General features: G+C 42.3%; 1 protein-coding gene across 2 annotated transcripts in view; it reads left to right on the forward strand.

Annotated features, from left to right (window-relative positions):
- Positions 1-22,461, forward strand: part of COL19A1 (collagen type XIX alpha 1 chain) — a 2,464,374-nt gene that overhangs the window by 1,958,729 nt on the left and 483,184 nt on the right. For both annotated transcript variants that reach the window (XM_078648013.1, XM_078648014.1), the window contains 2 exons: positions 5,132-5,221; positions 13,534-13,578. In XM_078648013.1, the coding sequence (XP_078504139.1) occupies positions 5,132-5,221; positions 13,534-13,578 (135 nt within the window). The remainder of the gene's footprint in view (positions 1-5,131; positions 5,222-13,533; positions 13,579-22,461) is intronic.

Here is a 22,461-nt window from a genome sequence, read left to right on the forward strand (position 1 = left end):
GCAGGTTGGCTCTTAGCCAATCTCACATCTGAGACCTCATCGCAACACCCGAAACACCGCAATTTACTAAAGCACGGCATTTTGTAATCCTACAACACACAACAACACAGGGAAAAATTCACAATATCATATGCATATATTAATCAAACAGAATCCGTACTAAAACACGTGTTACAAAAATGAGACAAGGCCCGTCGACCAAGTCCTGGGAAACCTGGACACTGCCGCAGACTGAACAGCCTACACTCGCTGTTCCGAGACTGGGAAACCAATCCGTCTCCCGGGCAGCACTACAAATCGGCAGGTGCCACACCACGCGGGACCCGGCACTCTCCCGTAAATCACCACATTAGGTGTTCGGGTGAGCCCAAAATCCTCGCGCAGCAAGCCGCTCACCAACCCGCAGTACTATCCAGTCGGATTTTTCACAAACCCTCGTTCCCCAATCTCCATCAAGTCTGTCAGAGCGCTATCCACGCCCTGAGTTTCCCGGAGCACACTAGCCCCAGAAGCACACCGGCTCCTCCAATCACCAGAGACACACCGGTCTCACGGAGCACTCCGGCCCCTCAATCACCAGTCGGACCACTTACCTTCCGTGTGCGGTCCCGACCTCTACCGTTCTCCACTTCCGGCTGGCTGGACCAACACGGTCAGCTCCAAGGTTCCGCCTTCCGGACTCCGGCGTAGGATCACGGACCGAGACCTCCTCCAATCAGCAGGGTGGGGCAGCGCTGCGAGAACCAAGCTCGGCATCAAAGTGGGTACCCGGACCCACCGTGCCGACCAGGGGGTCTCCGGTCTTCTGCTACCCACTTACGGGTGAGAAAGATCCTAATCGCGGAGTCCCTATTCGGGCGCCATCTGATAAGCGTGGCCAAAATACCACCTGAGTGACTTACCTCACTCACCTATAGTTACCAAAATAAGTCAGCCGGACAGTGGAGAAGAATAAACAAAGCAAGTTTATTAGGCCACAAACTCCCATATGAGAGGGCCCTATATCGACCTCACCCCTAAGAGTGTGCCGAGAAGGACTGACTCACATCATCATGGTGATACATTATATTACGAGAAGGCAGAGTAAAACACGCCCATAATGGAAAAGTACTGGTCCACCAGGGATGTGGACAATGGTCTCATACAAGAGGCATCTGCACCTGCAATAGCAACACTTGTTATCATCTCCCAAGGACACAGAGCCAGGCCGCTACATCCCCAGCGCATGAGAACGGCCTGATAAGGAGTTTCGCTAGCAGGAGTTTCAGTTACAGTAAACCAAGAAATGCATATATGCTGACACGAGGAATTACTCCTATTCCTACGGGAGGGGGAATGAGCAAGTACAGTTTGCACGCAGAGAGAATAATCCAAAATGGTGGCACACATGCTAAGCTAAGAACACTGCAAACAATATCACACGTATAAGTGAATAACTGCATAATGAGAACATGAACGTAAATGCGTAAGTGTAAGTAATTAGTTAGACACATTCCGCTAACTCATAAGCATAATGTACGAAGGGGGGCGGGGCTTGGGATTGACGCCTATCAGCTACAAGAGGGAGGCACGGGCACCCCTGATTACGAGATGTACTATGCCGTGGCACAACTGCAATGGCTAAAGTGCTGGCAAGGTGAGGGACACTGCGCTGAAAGGGATCAAGCGAAAGAAACTCTCAGTGACAAGCCGATTCTAATATGGATATTGGTGATGACCAAAAGGAGGGAGTTGAAATCGCCTTTATGAGCATAGCAAAGAAATGCTGGGTGAAATACCTACACAAGTGTAGATACCCACCCCTATATTTTCAAACATGAGATTTGTGTATGCCCCTGGCTAGCTTCACTGTGAGGTACAACATTCTGCTCTTTCTCCATGAGCACATCCACACAAAGTAGCTTCTTTCACTGCCGGGGGCCACTATGGCAACGTGTGCTTTGTGGGGAACAAATATATTTTTGCTTTTAGTCAATGTTTTTTTTTTATTGGCGAGGGCATTGCAGCACTTAAAAATAGTCTTAAATATGCCATGACAAATCAAACATTGACAAATCGAAAAAGCTTGGCGCTAACCCAGATCTATTGGCTTTGCCAATGCTTGTATTCGATTATTCTTTTACTGATATCATTGTTTGATTATCTTTGCATACTGTTATGTAAGTGATGTTATGTTATGTTATATGTTATATGCTGTTTTATTACGCGCTCAATTACTACCCGAGTATCCTGGCGCGGAAAGAAAAGAAGGAAAACTGAAGCGGGGAACAGCTAAAAGGCCATCTTGAACAAATGGGTTTTCAGAGCCTTTTTAAAAGGACCAAAGTTCAGGGGTGCTCGCAAGAACAAAGGAAGGTCATTCCAGGCAGACGCTGCTCTGACCGCAATCGACTGCCCCCCCAACCGGGAGCGCCGAAAACGTGGGACCTGCAGCAGATGTTGGGCGGCAGAGCGCAAAGGTCTGTTGGGAGAGTAGCGACTAAATCGTTTCCTCAAGTAAACCGGACCTTGTCCATTTTTAGCTTTGTGAGCCAGTGTGAGAATTTTGAAAATGATCCGTTGCGGTACTGGCAACCAGTGCAATCTCTGCAAATGGATCTTTACACTCACACGGCTAGAAATGTTGCATAAGAGTCTGGCGGTGGCATTTTGGATTACCTGGAGACGCCCCACCAGAAAGGCCGGTGAACCACTCAGCAAGGCATTGGCATAGTCTAGGCGCGAGAGAATTAATGCTCTCGCTACTGACTCTCTTGCTGTAGAAGGAAGATAAGGAAAAAACTTCTGTAGTGCCTTAAGTGTGCCGAAGCAGCCCCCGTCAGTTTCTTAATGTGTGCCTCGAATCTGAGGTCTTTCCCAAACCAGACACCCAAATTCTTAGCGGGGATATTAACAGCACAGGGTAACGGAAAACCAGCCGGCCAAAGTGATTCTCTAAAGCTATGGGGAAAAAGACCGTACAACAGAATTTCCGTTTTGTCCTCATTGCATTTCAGTTGTGCGGCCGCTAGCCAGTTAAAAACCGAGGATAAACAGGACTGAATCCTCTCCATGTCCAGGACAGCGCCGGGTCAGGTAAACAGCAGCTGCGTGTCATCAGCATAGGCTATGATTTTGGCCCCCAGTTGTTTGGCCATCTTTATCAAGGGGGTCAAGTAAACATTAAAAAGCAAAGGGCTCAACGTGGAGCCCTGAGGGACCTCCGTCGAAAGGAGCTTAGCAGTAGATGAAAACGGGGGAAGCCAGACCTGCTGGGATCTGGTCGAGAGAAAAGAACCCAGCCAGTCCAAGGCTAAGCCCGTAAACCCAATATCTGCTAACCGAGAGAGAAGTCGCTGGTGTGGTACAGTGTCGAACGCGGCAGAGTGGTCCAATAAAATTAGAGCCGCTCTGCCGCCGTTGTCCAGACACTCCCTAACCGCTTCGGAGATTTCCACCAGCTCAGACTCCGTGCTGTGAGCAGCACGGAACCCCGATTGGGCCGGGTGGAGAGCCCCCGAAGATTCCACAAACGCAGTTGCCGGAACGCCATTTTTTCACCAATTTTAGCCATAGCAGGGAGTAATGAAATCGGCCGATAATTAGCAAGCACTGCTGGATCTGCACTGGCTTTTTTGGGCAAAGGCAGCAACTTAGCCTGTTTCCATTCACATGGCACAGTGGCTGACTTGAATGAAAGGCCAATGATATGTGAGATTTCCTGTCCCACCACCTCAGCCACGCCGGCGAGCACTCGCGCAGGGCAGGGGTCAGACAGAGATCCTGATTTCAAGGATTTAACCACTGCCAAGGTGTCGTCTGCTGACGGTGGCAAACACTCCATCAACCTAGGAGAGGCCATGGGATGCCATGGGGAATTCCATTTACCACCTCACAAAATTTCTTTTTTTTTTTTATATATATTAAAAAAACACCCATGCAGCTTCTGCCCTGAACTACTAAATGATTGTACACCAAAGTTATTGCAAATTTGATCTTTATTTATGTCAAAAAAGGTTTGTAATGGAGCAAAACCTTTTTTTCAGCACCAACTTAGTCATTGCAAAAATAATTCATGAACTGCACTTGATAATTTAACATGAAATACATTAAGCACATTGGGCTAGATACATGTAGCATTTTTTCAGTCACATTAGATCCGATTTGCAGAATGGGCATTTGTGACTGCAAAAAAAACTATTCTGTATATACAAACCACAAATTGTGAATTAGTAGCATGCGACTAAATTGCAATTTGGATTTGCAACCCAAATCCTAATCAGCATTTGGAAGGGGCGGGTTTAGGGCATCCCTTCCAAATACCAATTTGCTTTGGATGTATTGATGTAATCAAATGATATCCCACTTCCAGAACATTAATTGTTTAGGTGGTACAGGGAAGGGGACTCTTCCCCTTGTGAATGTTGACAAAAATATATTTTGTAACAGTAGACAGTGATCTCACGGACAGTGCCTACTCTTAAAAAATGAAACTTACACTTTTCATTCTTTTTAAACACATCCTGTTTTCCTTTAAGGACCACTGTCTAATCTTAAAAATGAAACTTACACTTTTTGTTTTTGCATCCCATATTCGATTGAGGAAAACATGCTGCACTTTAAAAAAAAATGCTATATTTAAAAGTAGTCCCAGACATGGTGGTCTGCTGAACCCAGCAGGCACTGTCCCTGTGATGGCTGCAAATTCTATTGGGTTGCAATTTGCACCCTACCTCAATAATATTCATGAGGTTGTTTGAACTGCGACCCACTAGGCATTGGTACTTTGAGACCGACTTATTATTGCCTAGGTCAGTTTGCAAATTACCACACTGGTTACCACACTGGTTGCAAAAATACTGCTTACAAATAGTGATAAGTATTTCTTGATTAGAGCTATGTACATCTGGCTTATAGATATATACTTCATATTGTAGTGAGGAAGTTTTGTTTTGTGTTCTGGCCAAATAAAACCACTTCAGATGCCTGTATGACATGCTTGTTATACCTGTAAATGTGTTCATTTTCTTTAAAAATGCTCTAATTTAATCTCAAATTTTTTATGTTGTCTCCAGAATGGACAGTGGACAAATATATTATCATTAGGATCATCCTAAACTGATAGTTCTAAAATATTTCTCTTGTTTTCCAGGGAGAGGCTGGTGGTGAGAGAGGACCTCCTGGACCTTACGGTCCTAAAGGTGATCCTGGACCACCAGGAGAAGGCCTACCAGGCGTACCTGTAAGTAATCTTCATAGAAGTGAGACATCCTAGGCACTTTGTGAGTTGCTTAAAGAAGTGATTTATATCAGACAATATGTATATTCAAAGAATGAATGAAAAAATGAGTATCTATGAAGGCATGACTAAATAAATAAATACATGAAGTGATGAACAAATGCCTTTACATCAATAAATGAATATACTTCTATAGCATGGGTTTGTAAACCTAACAGTCCAATGCAGCAGTGTGCATTGTACGTCTAAGGACGAGGTATGCTCTTTTCGCTCAAACTGTAAATGACATAGAGGTGAGGCTCTCAGTATTTGTAGTGTTTGTAAAAAATTAAGATATTTTGCATATCCATCTGTAAATGAATTTGCAATATGGTTCAAGGAGTTGATATCGCCCATCATGCAGATATTTGTTTAATACAGCTACCCTGTACGTAGCATTGGCTGCATTCAGAAAAATTTAATTTCGATGCAATTGCTGGGAAAAAAGTTATAGATCAGGGATCAAAGGAGCAACTTTGAGATATCAAAGTAGATGGTCTGCGAAACACGACTAAAGAGGTCTTTGCCTTGTTTTGGCTCCTTTGGATTTTTAATTCTTAGTTTGTGTGAAGCACCTATTACCACTTTCCAGCTTTGCAAAGTACAGTAACAGGATATTCCAGTAAGGAGGAACAAAAGAGCCAAATGGTAACAAATAAGGTAATAAAGACTTAAATGCATACTTGTCCATCAAGGCACTCTAGAACACATAGTTTTCAAAACGTTCAGAATTTAATCAAGTCTTGTTCGAGTAAAAGGTGAACAGGAATGGTGTGACAGAAAGCAGAGTATTGTCAATGGAGAGATAGTGCTACAAACTATGGTAGATTGGATGGTAAGCAGGTTGAAGGAGGCCAACCTCAAATTCCTGGTAGGCTGGTACTTCAAAAGATCTTGGTTTGATAGACTGGAACTCTCTTTTATAGGGCCTTGTGGAAGATTTACCATTATTTGAATTGGACTTTGTATGTAACCAGTCACTATTAAGTTCAGGGATGATCTGCTCATGTTCATTTTGATGTGTCTGGCTTTGGTTTGAGACATTTGCAAGTTGCAGATGATTGGTTTAATCCTGAGATTGACAGCACATGGACCAGTTCAACCAGGTGTGCAAGGATAAGCATACATAGGTCTGATAGGCATGAATAGGTGTGTATGATAGAGTTTGTAGTTAGCTTGTGTGATCTATACAACAAATCATCAAATTAATTGGTACTGCCAGTTAGATGTTTTGGTTTCAAGAAAATAACACTAACAGTGCTTCCTGCATGACAATATGCTAGATGCTCTTCTGGGAATTTGTAAACATAAACCCATTTATTGACTGACAACAGTCTTGAGTGCCAGTCACGCACACGCCTCCTCCTAGTCAAAGCATTCTTTAAAGGCATTGAGAAAGCTGGGTCCTGTCTCAGTGCTAGCCCCTGAAGAAAACATACAAAAGGGACAGTTTTATATGTTGTATGCTGCCTAGAATGTATATACAAAGAGGAATAAAGAAGCTGTTGCCACCAGGACTAATTGAAATCTGTGCATCAATAACATTTAACCAACACATTTCTGACTCCATCTAGTAGAGGAGTAACCTTCTCTAAATCCAATCAATCAATTTGAAATCTGAAAGGAAAAGGAGATTTTTTGTGATAAAACTCTGTATGATGTAGACTAGTTTGAAAGAAGTGAAACGGAGATTAGAGATACAGTTCTTTATCCTTTTTTTAAATAGAAAATCTGATATTGGATGAAGCGAGAAGAGAAAGATTACTGGGGAAATTATTCCTATGATAATGCTTATTCTTCTACAGATTATAGCATCACTGGACAACCTTAGACATCAGGACTGCTTTAGGAAGTTACAGCTGGTAGCTCATGGTAGAGAATAGACAACACATCAGGAGTAAGATGTATCACATCAGGAGTAAGATGTATATTCAAATCTCAGCATGCCTTATAAGACACAGAGTTTTGTGAAGCAAATGACCAGTTAATTAGTTAGGCCCATCGTCTTTTTTGCTTTCTAAAGGCCCATAATTTAAAACTTACTGTTTTATATCCATTTACAGCACCATCTATAGATGTTGTGGCTTTTTCCACTTCCTCTACTATTACTTCCACATTCATTACTCTCTGGGTGGCAATTCAGTGTTTTTAGCCATTTTGTGCACAGCTCTTTGCAAAGTCCTGTAACATTCACCGATACTAGTGATGATATGACTATATTCTACACTACGGATAAGGGTCAGGTTGTAAATGGCTGACAATAAAGGTTCATGTTAAATCATTCATCCCTTGTGGTGCCTTTTCATGGTCCTATTGACCATCCCATCAAGGATGTAAGGCAGAGCCAGCTTTAGTACTGGTGGCGCCCTGTGCGACAATGTTTGTTGGCGCCCCCTATGACAACCTCACCACAGATACCCTCACTACCACCATTTGACAATGCCCCCAAGTCTCCGTAACCACTGTCTCTTAGATTCATTTAGTTTTATAGCGTCACTCACACCAGTGTAAGGTGGCAGAACACTTTACATCCCACATACCTTGCACAGATACAACCATGCATGTGTAAATCTGTTTAAATGAAATGTTACATAAGACAGAGGCCTAACAGGTGTAGGAGTCACAGGTCATCCATACTGGTAGGCTGTATAGTTTAGGAGCCCTTGTTCTGGAAAAGCACAAATTCTGAATTCAAAATGTAACACCATTGTTAGGGGATTATAGAATTGATTTCTACCCAAATGAACCCTTTTTGCAGTATTAGTCAAAGGAAAGACTGGCAAAAAACATGTAGCTGTAATATATTCCTTGCAGATTGCATGCAGGCAGCTCTTTGATGACTGTTAATAACTCACTGCTCTATATTAGGATTTTAACTTTTAAACTGCAAGTAACAAAAGTATCTCTCTGACAAAAGCGATAACCCATTGAACTATTCATAGTGTATGCACTTTGAGATCTTAATGGGACACATTCTATGAAGCAGGCATATTAACCTTCTGCACTATGATGAGTCAAAACTACCTCTACCAGACAAAGCACGGTTTCTGTCCACGAAGAACATTAATCACCGGAGTTATCGTGACATTTTTATTGATGCCTGAAAATTGCTTGGACAAGGAGCATGGCATCCGGTGCTTTTAAAACAATAAGCATGGTGCTCCCACTCCAAGTCAGAGCCTGGTGCTGTGGCACTGATCGCACTGCCCTAGAGCCGGCTCTGATGTAAGGGGCTTTATAATGGAGGAGGCAGACAACATCTGTTCCCTCTGCCTCCATTTTGTTTTTTTTGGACCTGATACACTCTCTAACTCACCCACTCTGTAAAGCCCATTGTAAATCTGACTACTTACTCTATACTACCCAAAATACCGAATTTTGATTGGCTGCCTGCTGGTCGATGTCTACAGAGGAGCTACAGAGCCAGTACCTGAGACAAGCTTCATTACACTATCAACCCAGCAACCACTATGTCTTTTTTCCATAATAGCTGCCTGTGAAGATTGCACAGTTCAAATAAAGAACAAGAATGTTCACTTAGCTAACAGAATATTCAAGTGGGAGACATTCTGCTGAAAAAGATAGCTTTAGGATCATTCACATTCCAGAGCAGAAGACTGAATTTGTACATAAAACTGTTATCTCAACTACTACAGGTTCCTAACATAAGTTCAGTTCAATTCAGTAATTTCTATATAGTGTATGGCTACACGACCGGTTCCCCCAGCACTTGTTACAACAACCTCACCGAGCTACCATGATGAACCAATTGACTAAAACTCTGCTCTTTAGGAGAAGGTGTATTATTGAAAGATTTTCTGAAGAATGCTTCTTCTGACTTCTGGGAGAGGCTAGAAGTGCATCCAGAGTACAGATACAATGTACACAAAGGAGCGGTCTTCGCTACTCCCTCTTTTGATATTGGGCAATGACAGGAGTCCCTAGTTTCTAGATCGCAGAGACCTCCCTGGAACAGATGGAGTCAGTAAGTTCCAGATGATGAGTGGGCCTTTACTGTGGATGGCCTGATGAGCGATGCTCAAAGTGAATTTTCCTTTGGACTAGCAGCCAGTGAAGGGCTGATAGGGCTGGTCTTGTGGATTGGTGCTTGGGTATTTTGAGCAGTATTCTTGCAGTGGCTTTCTGCAGCACTTGGAGCCTTTTAATTTCACATATTTAGGACTTCCTAAATAGAGGAAGTTATCATAGTCTAGCCGTGACTTTATTAGACTCTGTACCACTACCCTTCTGGTGGATATCGGTAACATCTGTAAGACTTTTGTGAATGAATGAATGATTTGATCTTATAATGCCATCGAATCACCTCAACCAGGGTATCTTGGTGCAACATTCAATACAAAAGGTAGGACGCAAAATATCAATTCTAAAACAGTGGCGAATTTAATGCTTTCCTAAATTTGCCATAGTCAGGACAGGTTTGAACTATGAATGGTGGTTTGTTCCAGAGGGTGGGAGCCAAGTAAGAGAAAGATCTGTCACATCTAAAACATCAAATACGAGAGTCTGCCAATAACTCCTTCTCACTGGAACACAAATTCCTAGTGGGGTGATATTGTTTCAGTCTCTGACAAAAGTACTTAGGACTTTTGTCCTGCAGAGCTTTATAGGGTAGACAGAAAATTTTGAACCATACTCTTTTCCTTACTTGAAGCCAATGTAAAGATTTTAAGGGAGGAGAGGAGTGGAGGCCATTCCGGGCTGTCGGTTGCAGATCAACCAGGCTGCCATATTTTGTATGGCCTGCAATTTCGACAATAGTGACTCATTGGCAGCAGGCAATGAGCATTATCATAATCCAGCTGGCTCACAACAAGAGCTTGTTGCAAGGTCTGTCTGACAGACAGAGGGAGGAATGGCAAAGCTTTCTCCAGCAATCATAGCATATGGCAGCAAGTACCAATTGTAGTTAGAATTTGTGCATTGATGTTACGTTCATGGTCTACCTTGAGTCCAAGGTTTTTTACTACCTTGCTAGGAGTTAGGCCTTGCCTAACTTTGGTGGCCAGCATTCCAGAATCCATATGACTTGAGTTTCCCAAACAGAATGATCTCTGCCACTCAGTGATAGCCTTCATTGCAACTGAAAAGCCGTCCTTCACTTTGTCAAGATCCGCATCAAAGAAAATGACCAGCTGAGTGTCATCAGCATATGATAAGATATCAAAAACATATGCTCTGACTACTTTGGCCCGCCAGTGGTGCCAGATACAAATTAAATAATGTAGGGCTCAGACAAGAGACTTGAAGGACCCTTTTATTGACCAGCCTGGGCCTGGCTTTGAAAGTTCCTGGCGAGGCATCCTGTATTCTACCTTTCAGGAAATCCTTTAACCAGGCCAGGGCAGACACATCGATCCCAATCTCTCATAGTCTTTAGAGTAGCTTAACAAGAGATCTCAGGATACCAAAGCAGGAACCGCCCAAATTTTTTGCCCTGAGTCTCCATCATGAGCTTGTCATCTATCTAGACTCCTAGACTTTTTACTGCTTTGGCGGGTTCTGGTAGCTCATCTAGTTTTTTTGGCAAGGACAATTCCCGCCACATTGGGCTGTTGTTGCCTACCACGGGTATCTCCGTTTTGTTGTAGCTAAGCTTCAGGCTGCTTGCAGACATCCGGTCTATGACCTCCCTAGGACATGAACTGAGTTGGGTGGAGTTTCGGCTGACATTAGGTGTGAGGGCAGTAATGATGTGCATATCATCTGCATACAACACTAATGCGAGATGGTAATACTGTACACTTTCTGCAAGGGGGAGACTGCACAAATTAAAAAGTGTGGATCTCCACACTGCAGATGGTGGAGAGATGAAAAAATGGACCATCAGATACTTGGAAGCTCCTATTCTCCAGGAAGGCTACCAGCGGCTTGATGGCTTCCCCAGTAATGCCAACTTCCATCATCCTCTGGATTAGCATAATGTGTGATACTGTATCAAAAGCTGCACATCGGTCCATCATTATCATTGCAGCTGAATCATCTTGGTCGTAGATAACGTGGAGTTCCTCTGTCACTGCCAGCAGTGCAGTTTCTGTACCACAACCTGATCTGAAACCTGTCTGGGTGGGGTGGAGGACATCCAAAAAACTGGACAGATGTTTATTAGCATGCTTTTCTAGTAATTTATGCACTACCAGAAGCAGGGAGTTGGGTCTGTAGCTATCTGTGAGGTGGGGATTAGCAGTAGCATTTTTTCGGGGCAGCTTTACATTGTGTGTTTCCATGTTTGGGGAATATGGCAAGTTTGGAGTGAGTGGTTCAGAATATCCATAAGGATGGATAATAAAGAATTGACACCTGGCCCTTACATATCAGGAGGGGCCAGGTCCAAAGGAGATCCTGATTTGATTGCTTTAAGAGTGGCTTCCATAGTTTTGTGGCTCAAAGCAGGGAAAGCCGACAAGATGGGGCCTGATCTCTCCCTTCCCTGAGTTTTAATGTTCGGTATGATGGTTGGTGGTAGGAGATCCAAGATAGTTTAATTTTATTAATAAATAGCTTGCAAGAATGTTGCACCGTTCTTTTGAAGGCAGTTGGCCCGTGGAACATGAAGGAAGATTCATGAGGTTGTTGACTTCCTTAAAAATTCCTTGGACGAGTTGGGGGCAGTCTCTATTTTCTCCATGGGGTAGGCAATTCTGACCTGCTTTGTGGCTTGTTTGCAGTTTTTTTTATAGCTATTCTATTGCAGTTTTTGCTGTTTTTATTATACGCCCTTCTCCATTCTCTTTCCCTTTAGTCAGCTCTGGAGTGTACAATGGGTCCTGTCTTTTTTATGATTAGTTTAGGAACTTTACAGGGGACTAGAGGCTCAAGAGTATTGCTTAGCCATTTCTCAAATGAGTTATCTTTCTATCTTGTCACCCTTTAGAGTGGGATCAGATTCAGTGAGACCATCCTTCCATTCTTTTATGTTGATCTTGGAGCATGAACGCCTAGCTTGTTTGGGAGGTGGTAAGGTTGTTCAGATTTATAAAGACTGGGTCTAAAAGGTGTCCAGGACTATGAGTAGGTGTCTTTGTGGTTTAACGTAAAAGTAGAGCTTCTAAATCTTGGGTTAAAGCTGTATGAGTGAGTGAGTGTGTGAGAATAAGTGGATGCATGAGTACTTATATGGGTCTGTGAATGGGTATGTGACTGTGTGGGTATCTGATTGGGCGTACAAGAGGTTGTACGGGGGTGTGAGTGGTTCTGTGGATGATGACATCAGTGATGTCATGGACCATTTCATGAGTGATGTAATATCTGAGGTCATAAGCAGTTCATTCCTGGGGCATAAATTATAGTTAGCTCAGGTAACTATTACTGCTGAGTTTCAATGGTTTTGTACGAGGGAAATCTGAGTCTAACTATAACGTTCCTATAACCTGTGTTTTTTCAGCGGATTTCTACGGTGTTTTCACTTTTCAATCCTAAATGTAATCTGTCACCTTTGAGATGGAGTGTGTGGGTGACTGTGCAGATCTGTGAGTCATGTGTGAGTGCATTAGTGAGTGTGTGGGTGCCTGATTGGGTTCGTGAGTGCATGTGTGAGTGTCTGAGTAGATGTGTGAGTGCCTCTGTTGGCCTGTGAGTGCCTGTGTAGGTCTGTGAGTGGGTGTGTTAGTGCCTGTGTATATCTTCGAGTGGTTGTGCAAGTGGTGCTATTGCATACTTAGGGTATTCAAAAGGGAGAACCATGGACTCCGCTATCACCAGGAGATGAGAAGAAGTAAACCACCAGACTTCTCTAGAAAAACACAATGACGATATATACCACCTTGAATTCAGTTAATGAGGATTCCTGTTGAATAAGGAATGCTCAGATTACGAAAATGGTACTGTCCCATACAAATGAGGGTAATATAACTTAGTGAGACATTTTCAATATGTATTGGGCCCTATCTACTTGTGTGCTGTTCTCACTCCCACATTTCCTATTTTACATTTCAAATTTCGTAGAGCAACTCACATGTACATAATGATACCTACATTGGCAGTAGCCAAAATGATATACATGTGAAAAGATGACCTCTTACTGCAGATTTCAGTATGTGTTTGTTCATGTTATGAAGCATTCTGTTTTAACTTGATTATATTTTTGTACAATACTTGGAATATTGCTGGTGTGCAAGAGAACTGGGCGGTGACATTTCAATTAAATGCAAATTTGTATTGCGGGACTTTTTTAAAACATTTAGGACTTTCATATTCATACTTGTGAATAATATGTGTTGAAAGTTTTTTTTTAAACTAAACATAGAATTGTGTTTTAGGGATCACCTGGCGTACCGGGAGTAATTGGGCCACGTGGACCTAAGGTATGTTAGTGACCTTCTAGCTATTTGCCTCTTAGTAAAATAATGAATGTTGAAAATGCTGCTTTGCAGCATTACCTGTAATTATTGGTATAACATGCACACAGCAATAACTACCAAATAATAAAAAAATGAGCTTTTTCAAAAGACTTTAAAAAGCATTTCCCTATGCTTTTTCTAAGACACGTCTCAAGAGGGTGCAATATTCAAATCGCTAGGTCTGTGGGTGCTGAAACATATTTACCTTTATAAAACCACATAATCAAATCACATTCACTCTACCCATAGTGCTAGTCTGTCATACTGATGGAAGTTTGTCTGCTACATAAGTGCCAAATTGCAATCAAAATAAAATAAATGATAGCTTTGTTAATTTCCCTTAAGAGTTCCAGTGCCATTATCTCACTGACATGTCCATTCTTCAACTATATGCATAATTAAATCATCAACACAATTTTTCTTATACATTGGTGGGGTGTTTATTTTCGGCTCTTTCCCCACCCTGTTCCCAATATATGGTAACGTTTATGTATTAATTTGGCACCTTACCAAATTAATAAAATACTGTCTGGTTAGAGTCTACATCTGTTCACTGAGAAACTTTGGTCAACGCCTGGTGCCCGTGACCCGAGGCAATGCATGATGGGTTCAAGCAGTACCAAATAACACTAGAAAAGGAAGTGAAAGGAGTGTCATATGCACATTGTCACAAAATGGTTACGATTAAGGAAAATGGAGATATCGTTGTTTTTACTAAAATGTCAACAAAACCCATAGAAACAGCGGTGTTAAAAAAAAGTCACGATCTATAAACGACCACTAGAAACTTCTTATCCACCAACACTTAAAACAAGAAAGAAACAACATACTGTTCTGTCCCAGTAATATTCCATGCTAGTATACTTAAACGCTTTCATTTTTCCAGGTTCTCTTCTGTGGTGGGACTCCAGTAACAGCTCAAATGGTGTATTAGACCTCTCTGCCACTATCTGCTACTGCAAAGAGTCACAATTTCTTGTGCACTTTAGAAATATCACTCCTGGTCCCTCCCACGCCTCTCAGACATCCCATAAACCTTCTATGGTTCATGTTTCTCTCAAGTGAAGCCTCCATCAAGTTCCAGGGTAGACCAATCTTTAAAGGGCAGCTGTTTTTCTTACAAAAGATGGAGCCCCTTTTCAGTCTGAGGCAGTCAAAAGGAAGTCATCTATCCCGTAGAGAGTAGTTCGGTTTAAGGCTTCAAGTGGAATGCAGAAGTTCTTGAGGCTTCAGACAATACAGTCGGAATTTGGTGTTGTTGGTGAAGTGTCATTTTTTATCCATTGGTGGCTTCAAAAGGCCCAATCCTGGCCTTATCACAATCAACAGATACAGACTTACATAAATGATAAACCACTGCTTCTTCATGATCTGGCAACAGCTTCCACTCCTGCTGTGGGCAGGGACAGAGGTCTAAGATGCCTTTCTGGATGAAATACTTCTGTCTTTTAGATATATTCATGTCACGTTCATTTGAACATGAAGGCTGCTGCTCTACTCCTTTGTGATGCCATCTTTTCCTGCCACTGCTCAAATACCCACCTTAGCTAAGTGGTCAATGTTTGCCCGGGACATACTTCCAAACTGGGATGAAAAATGCCGCTATTGGGAGAAATGCATGCCAGCAGAATTTGTTTCATTAGGATTTGCTTTCAGACTGCACAAATTGTATGCATTTGGACTACACTTCAGGTGGGCTGAGGCATGATATAATTCACATTCCATAATTGTTTTAAAGTAATAGATAACAGGAATTTAATCTCACACTGGTCCTGTCAGCTTACGCTACCTATATGCTCCAACTTATGTGATTTTCTTAACATGTTCTGTCAACATTTATAGATTTAAGGTGGTATTACAATACACAATCAGTCCTTCTTTTATGAGAACAAAAGTATTTTAAAAAGTGATAAAAGGAATGCTTCAATTATTCTCAGCCACAAGTAATTACTCGGCCTGCATCTCAGTCCATCGCTATTTTACACACCAAGCCACCTCAGTTTGGACCAAACATATGGAAATCAGTCTTGACCCTGCTCCAGTGGGAACCATTCAGGCTGAACTGGTATGCCAGGTCCTCCCTGAACCAGAACACAAGGGTGAACAGCCTTTACGACGCGGCTGTTACACCGCCGTGCCGTTACAACGCGGTCTTTTCAACGCAAGTCGTTACCACGACTTGCGCTGGAGGGCGCGGCAGGACAAGGAATTTTTTAATTTACTATCCAACACCTTCCCTACTATATGTAGGCTGGTGTTGGAATAGTAAATTAGAAAATTCCTAAGTCCGCACACCCTCCAACGCAAGTCGTGGTAACGACTTGCGTTGAAAAAAACCGCGTTGTAACGGCACGCGTTGTAAAAGTATGCGTCGTGATGCCGTACATCCGAACACAAGCAACCGAGGGCCAGGCTTTCTGCATTTAGAATGGTGGGAGGAGTTTTCACTTGCATGTGAATAGGCTGTGTCTGCTCTGCACAGTGCTGTCTGTGCTTCCTGTAGTAAAGCTGGACTAGGTAAGACAGAACTAGTTTTTTACTGAGCTTAGAGACTCTTGCAACAAAGACTACAAAGACAATATAGGGTATAAATATTAGACCTGAAACCCCAGAACATTAGATTACTTCTGGAATCAAGAGGAACCTCTGCCAAGGAGATGGACTGAAGAGCTGTGAGGAGGAGTACTGCCCCTTTGCTTTGTATGGCTAGGCAGGGTGGCCTGCTGTTGCTGCGTATGCCAAGCAGAGAACAAAGCCTGAAACGTTGCTGTGAACCTGCTTGTGAAGAACCTCCAAGGGCTTGCCTCCAGTCTGAAGTCTCAGGGACAGAAAGACTTCACCACTAGCTTCCTTGAACTCCACTGGTGGTAGTTCTGACCTGCCAGGAGGTGCCTATTCCAGTTCTAGGCCCCGGGAGGCTGCTAAGAGCTGAGAAAGCTTGAAGAAATCAAGAAAATTGGCACATCACATTACAGCACCTGTTTTTCTGAAGCAGCACGGCCAAGCGAGAGACATGTCCCCGCTCCACCGCCCTGCAGCCGAAGAATCAATGCAGCGCCTGCCAGAGGCTGAAAAATCCACATCACAACGAGTCCTTTTCAATGATCTCTGAAGTCCGAGATCGTTGCACTGACTCCAATGCAGGCCGCAGGTGAAGGAATCAACACATTGTAGGACCATGGCTGAAGAAATCAATGCAGTGCATGTTTGCCATTGCCACCTCGGCTTCCGGTGCACCCAGATTTCCACCCATTGCAGCTGTGTGGCAAGTTTTCCAGCGCATTGCCTGCAGACCAGAAACATCTTGGAATCAACGCATCACTGACGCTTACAGTCCGGATTCGATGCATCACTTCTCCTGTGTGCAGCAAAACTGTCATATCACCTCCCCAATGACTTCGGAACTGATGTATCACTGTGGTTTTCGATGATTCGCCTCTCTGTTGCTGTTTTGCATTGTAGATTTTGATGCATTTGAGGAACTTTTGAGTAAAAGTCATGCATCCATAGTTTTCTATGGACAGAATTGCTTGAAATCTTTTAAAAGTCATATTTTGATGTATGTTGGATTTCTGCCTTTGTGGTCTTGTTTGGTTTAGATAAAGATTCTTTATTATTCCAAACTGGTTTGATGTCCATTTGTAGTATTTTCACTAGGTTGCTGTGTGCCTTGGTGCAAATACTTTACACATTGACTTTGGGATAAGCCTGTCTGTTCCAGACAAACTACCAAGGGGGTGAGCAAGGGTTATCTAAAGTGTGTAACTCCCTTATCCTGACATGAAGCAAGGGTCCCTACTTGGACAAAGGTGCATACCTCTGCCAACTAGAGACCTCCCATTTCTAACAGTATCTGAGCTTTTGGAACCAGGTACAGCTGAAGGTGCCAGCCTTGCCCAACTGGAGGGTTTGAAAAACCAAGACAGTGACTACATCCTTGGACTAGGGTGAGGCAGCAAATCTACATGAGTGGCACAAATATCTCAACAGCTACAGAATCCTTCTTTATCCTGCTCTGAGCATTTGGTGCAAGAGCCAATGACTTCAGCAGGAGCTTGACATTAGCCTATTGGACTCAGATGGAACCTCATCGGCTTCAGCCTCATACATTGCCCAGCTGGAGGACATGGAGCTCAAGTTAATAAACTAAATCATAATATCAAAATGTTGCCCACTGTGACCCACCTGGCCTGCCTGACTTCAGCCTGAAATCGCACCTTGGTCACTATCAACCGTGTACTGAATCTTTGCACATTAAATGTTCCACTCATTTTCTTTATTGATTTGAACATTTTGTGCTATATTCTTGACTTTAAAAAGGTTTGTACAGCTTAAATTTAACTAACATTTTTCTGGGAACTGACTAATGCAGATGTCAGGGGTAAAGCAGAGATTCGTTTAGAACCAGTCTCTAAACAAACAAGATTGTGTCAGTTAAGTTAGATGGGGTACCCCCTTCCATAAGAGGAAACGCATATATTTCTAAGTTGGAAAACATCTTCATGTCAAATGATAACAAGAATAGTCAAAAAGGAAAAGAAACATGATTGGGAAAAAACTGAACTGAAGAAAAGAGTTTCAAGGAAGCATAGATGAAGAAGAAAAGGTAAAAATCTAATTTTCTTAATATGATCAGCAACTATGTATGCCGCCCATGGCTAGGCAAGCGAAAACTACTACATGAGGTTGAAATCTCGCTGCTGAAACCTATGATTATCTGGGGTCTTGAGTTTAAAATACGTTAATGTCAATTTAGAATTCCATCCTTCTGATATCCAAAGTGTTTTTCATAATTAACTATATAATGAAGGAATATATTAATACGAGTTTAGAGTTTTGTTCAATACTGTATTTGCAAATAGATTTTATGGATTCTGTAATGCCAAACCGACAGGAAACCAAAACAAATGCACACAATAAGTTTTGATGGATAAACGTTTATAACATTCCTTGGTCTATTAAGAGCCTCTATATGAAATTGGTAAAAAATTGTATACATCCAATTTCCTGGCACAAGTACCTCAATGCTAAGATCCTCACATAGGACCTGATTATGAGTTTCGAGGTACTGGTGGGGTGATAGCTCTGGACCAGTAAAAACAGTACTGTAAGTAATCCATAAGGATTAGGGAATAACTGTGCTGATGCAGTTTTACTGGATGGAATTAAGCACAGTATTTCCTTTTTCATGTTAATTAAAAAATACATGTACTACCTGCACTCAGCAGGTCGTTAATTTGCGCGGGAGCTGGTGCAGGACGGGGTGGGGAGTCAGGAAGTGTAGAGCGAAGGAAAGGACATTGCTTGACAGTGGTGAGCATAAGATGCTAACCCTGTGCCTTGAAAAGGGGTTGGACACAGAAAACAGGATTGGGCTACATTTCAGTCTGTTTCCAAGCTGATTTCATTGACTGGATTTTTCTACTGGGGAAATCGGGTCAGTAGTTTCCAAACCTTGTAAATTAGGATGTGGGTGCAACAGCCCACTGAATATTGACCTGTAGAGAACCTGGACAGGAGGAGTTTCCAGAGAGGCTGGCCTCCAGGTATGGGATCAAAAGGAGCGAGACCCCTGACGGTCAAACATACAAATCATCTGCCCAGAATTTGGCCTTCACTACTACTTCTTTAAACATAAATAAGGGTTTCTTTCTATCTTGCCTCAGATGTTCCTCCAATGATTCAATGCGCAGTGTAACTAACAATGTCAACAAGGAACACACCTGCGTGCACCTCCTAAAGTTTGAAAAGGGGATGATAATGTACTCTCTTCTAACATTACGTGTGCCTGGATGTTTGTATAAAAATTAAATTTTTCCAATACATCTTTCAGTTTTTACTCCATCAAATCCATCTTGGTGTCCTCTGTTACAATTGCTACTTAGAGCTCCTCTGATTTGCTCAACTTGTTTGTACACTAACTGCAGTGCTTGTCATGGGCTTGAAGTGCTACCAAATAATAACGTTTAGCTGGTCAAGGTGCACTATGGTCCCTTATCATTAAACAGAATCAATATGCAAGTATTTTAGAATATACTGCCATGTCCTGACTTAGTAGTAAAATTGGGTGGTTCTGAACAATATCTTGGCTGAACCTGCTCCCTCTACATTACCTTGATTTCTGTGTACGCCTTTCATTTCTGTTGCCATTATCGAATGATTTACCTCTACATAGAAGATTTGGCGCTTCTAATTCCTTCTGATATGCTTCAGTTATTTTTTGAGGCTAGTAAACACATCCCTGTTTAAATGGTTATGTAATAACTTGTAATAATTCATAAAGATTTCCGTGCTATTCCTTGCCCGGTAATTCTTCAGATACCATGTGCCGTTTCAATATATTCGAAGTATTTAAGATTTTTCAGCTTGTAAATCTGCTCCAATTGTTCATCCAGTGTCACCGTTGAACTAAATGTATGTTGCTGCCATTGCTGTCACAAAGTTGTGAGAAAGCCTGTTAATCGTGTTCCATGTAAAGTGATCCCCGGATTATGTTCCAGAACTTTAGGGTTTTGAGTTCTCTGTTACCCACTTAAGCACCTTCATCTGTGACTGATGAATGGAACTATTACTATTGCTTAACTTGTTAGTTATAACCACACAGCGGTGTGATCTGGGACTTAATGATAAAAGCTGCCCAATGAGGTATGCCCTGAAGAGAACACCATTAACCTCTTCAGGAGGGTACAATTCAAAATGGCAACATTATGATGAAATTGATGAGTGCCATTATAATCAAAGCAGAAGAGCTGGGCATAACTGGATAAAAAGCACATAGAAAGAAGATTTGTTGAAGGACCAAATAATCAATCTGCTGATAAAATGCTATAAACCTAGAAATGATGAGGTGACTAGACATAAACTGAGCAGACTAAATACCATTACATGAAATGATGCATGCATGTTTAAAGAGAGTCCTCAGTCAAATTTTAGCCATATTTGAGTGTCCTGACATACTTGCAGGATAATAGAAAGCTTAGTCTTACCAGGGCAGTCAAAAACATATTAGCATTTGCACTGCAATATTTACACTTCTGAAGTACAGCAACCCAAGGCAGCAGCGGCTCCTCTGCTAAGGTGAAAGAGCATCACCCCACTGCATTTTGAGCAGTGGATAAAGGAAGAATAAAATGATAATAGCATTGTTATTATCATTTTATTTTTCCAGTTTCGGGGCGGATAGGGGCTTGGCTGTGCCACTGCCAACAAGGGAAGGAGTGGTAGGTACTTAAGTGCCCATGACTGTTTGGCCGGTCGTCTTGGGCCGGCCAAACAGTCAGGTGCACTTTGCATGTTCCCCACCAGGCTGTAATTCACAGCCTGGTGGGGAACACGCACAGGCTCCCTATGCCTGTCTAAGCGCCAAACCATGGTACTCAGACCAATCACTGTGCTGCATTGCAGAATTCTGATTGGTTAGGAAAGCCTGTTTGTGCTTCCTTCTTTAAGCTGGAACAGAAGAGGACAACGCAAGGCCACGGTATGACAGCAAGGTAAGTAATTTTTTTAATGTATTTTTCTATTTCCCTGCCCCCTGCCTCATCCATGCTACTTGGTGGCAGCCGCCACTGTGCCAAGGAAAAGAAGCTACTCAAACGTATTAAATCTCAAGGCCTAAGGGGCTTAAGAGTTGCCATGCTCTTCAACTTGCCCAACACCTTCAGGGACGTTCCGAAGAAATCCCCAGATTTTCTTCGGTGACAATCTATTCCACTTTAAATAACTCAATACATTAACTCCTAGAAAAACGGACTTGCTAAAAGATATTAATGGGATACCCCAAACTTTACCTGGTGCCCAGAAACAGAAGATAATTCAGGAAATTAAGTATTGTCCCTTTTGCATTGGGTCCACCAATGCTGGAGGCTCATGAGTCTTTTGGTTCTCATCTTCTTTTACATACCAATTTTCTAAGGTGTTTTGTTCTGGAAATTTTGCAGTATCTACCTATGAGAATTATAATTTGATGGAGGTAGTACCAGTAACTGATAGTCTGGTAAAATACCTCATCTCGCGTATGCTCCCCCTTGCGCCCTGATCCCAGTTATGCCTGGTATCTGTCCTGTTATTTAAAAAAAATATATATAAAATGTATGACTTAAATTGGAATGAGGAGTATGTATTCATGACTCTTGATGTGCAGTCGCTATATACAAGCATCAGACACACAGATGGGCTCAAAGCACTCCACAATTATCTCAACAAAAGACCCATTACATTGTACCAACACACCTCTATGTTACTACAGATGGTAGAATGGTGCTTAACCAATAACACCTTTATATTTGATCAATTGCATTATAAACAACTACAAGGTTCGGCCATGGGTACTTGCTTCTCCCCCAGCTATGCTAATCTGCATATGGGCTGGTGGGAGGAGCAAGTATTGGCTATAACCCAGACAGCAAGCATGGGTGAAAATGTGATAATTTATAAGCGCTACATAGATGATATTTTTATCCTATGGAAAGGGTCTGAGGAGAGCGCTCAAGCATTTTCAGCTGCCATTAATGAGAATACCCTCAACTTGAGATTTACATTCTCTACCAGCACAGAAACAATCCAATTTCTTTATCTGGAACTGTATGTAGATCAAAATAAAATCCAAACAAGAACATACAGGAAGCCAACAGCGGGAAACGCTGTGCTTCATGCACAAAGTTTCCATCCGGTCAAACTAAAAGAATCCATTCCGTACGCAGAATGTTTACCCATGACCCAAAATTGCAGCACTCAGGCAGGTGCCAACAAAGCCAAATCCAATTTATTTGAGAGGCTTAGCAAAAGAGGTTATAGCCCTCAAACCTTAGCAAAGGCAGACCTTAAATGTAAGGATGTAAACAGGAG

Source organism: Lissotriton helveticus, chromosome 6, assembly GCF_964261635.1.
Source record: "Lissotriton helveticus chromosome 6, aLisHel1.1, whole genome shotgun sequence".
NCBI classification, from domain to species: domain Eukaryota; kingdom Metazoa; phylum Chordata; class Amphibia; order Caudata; family Salamandridae; genus Lissotriton; species Lissotriton helveticus.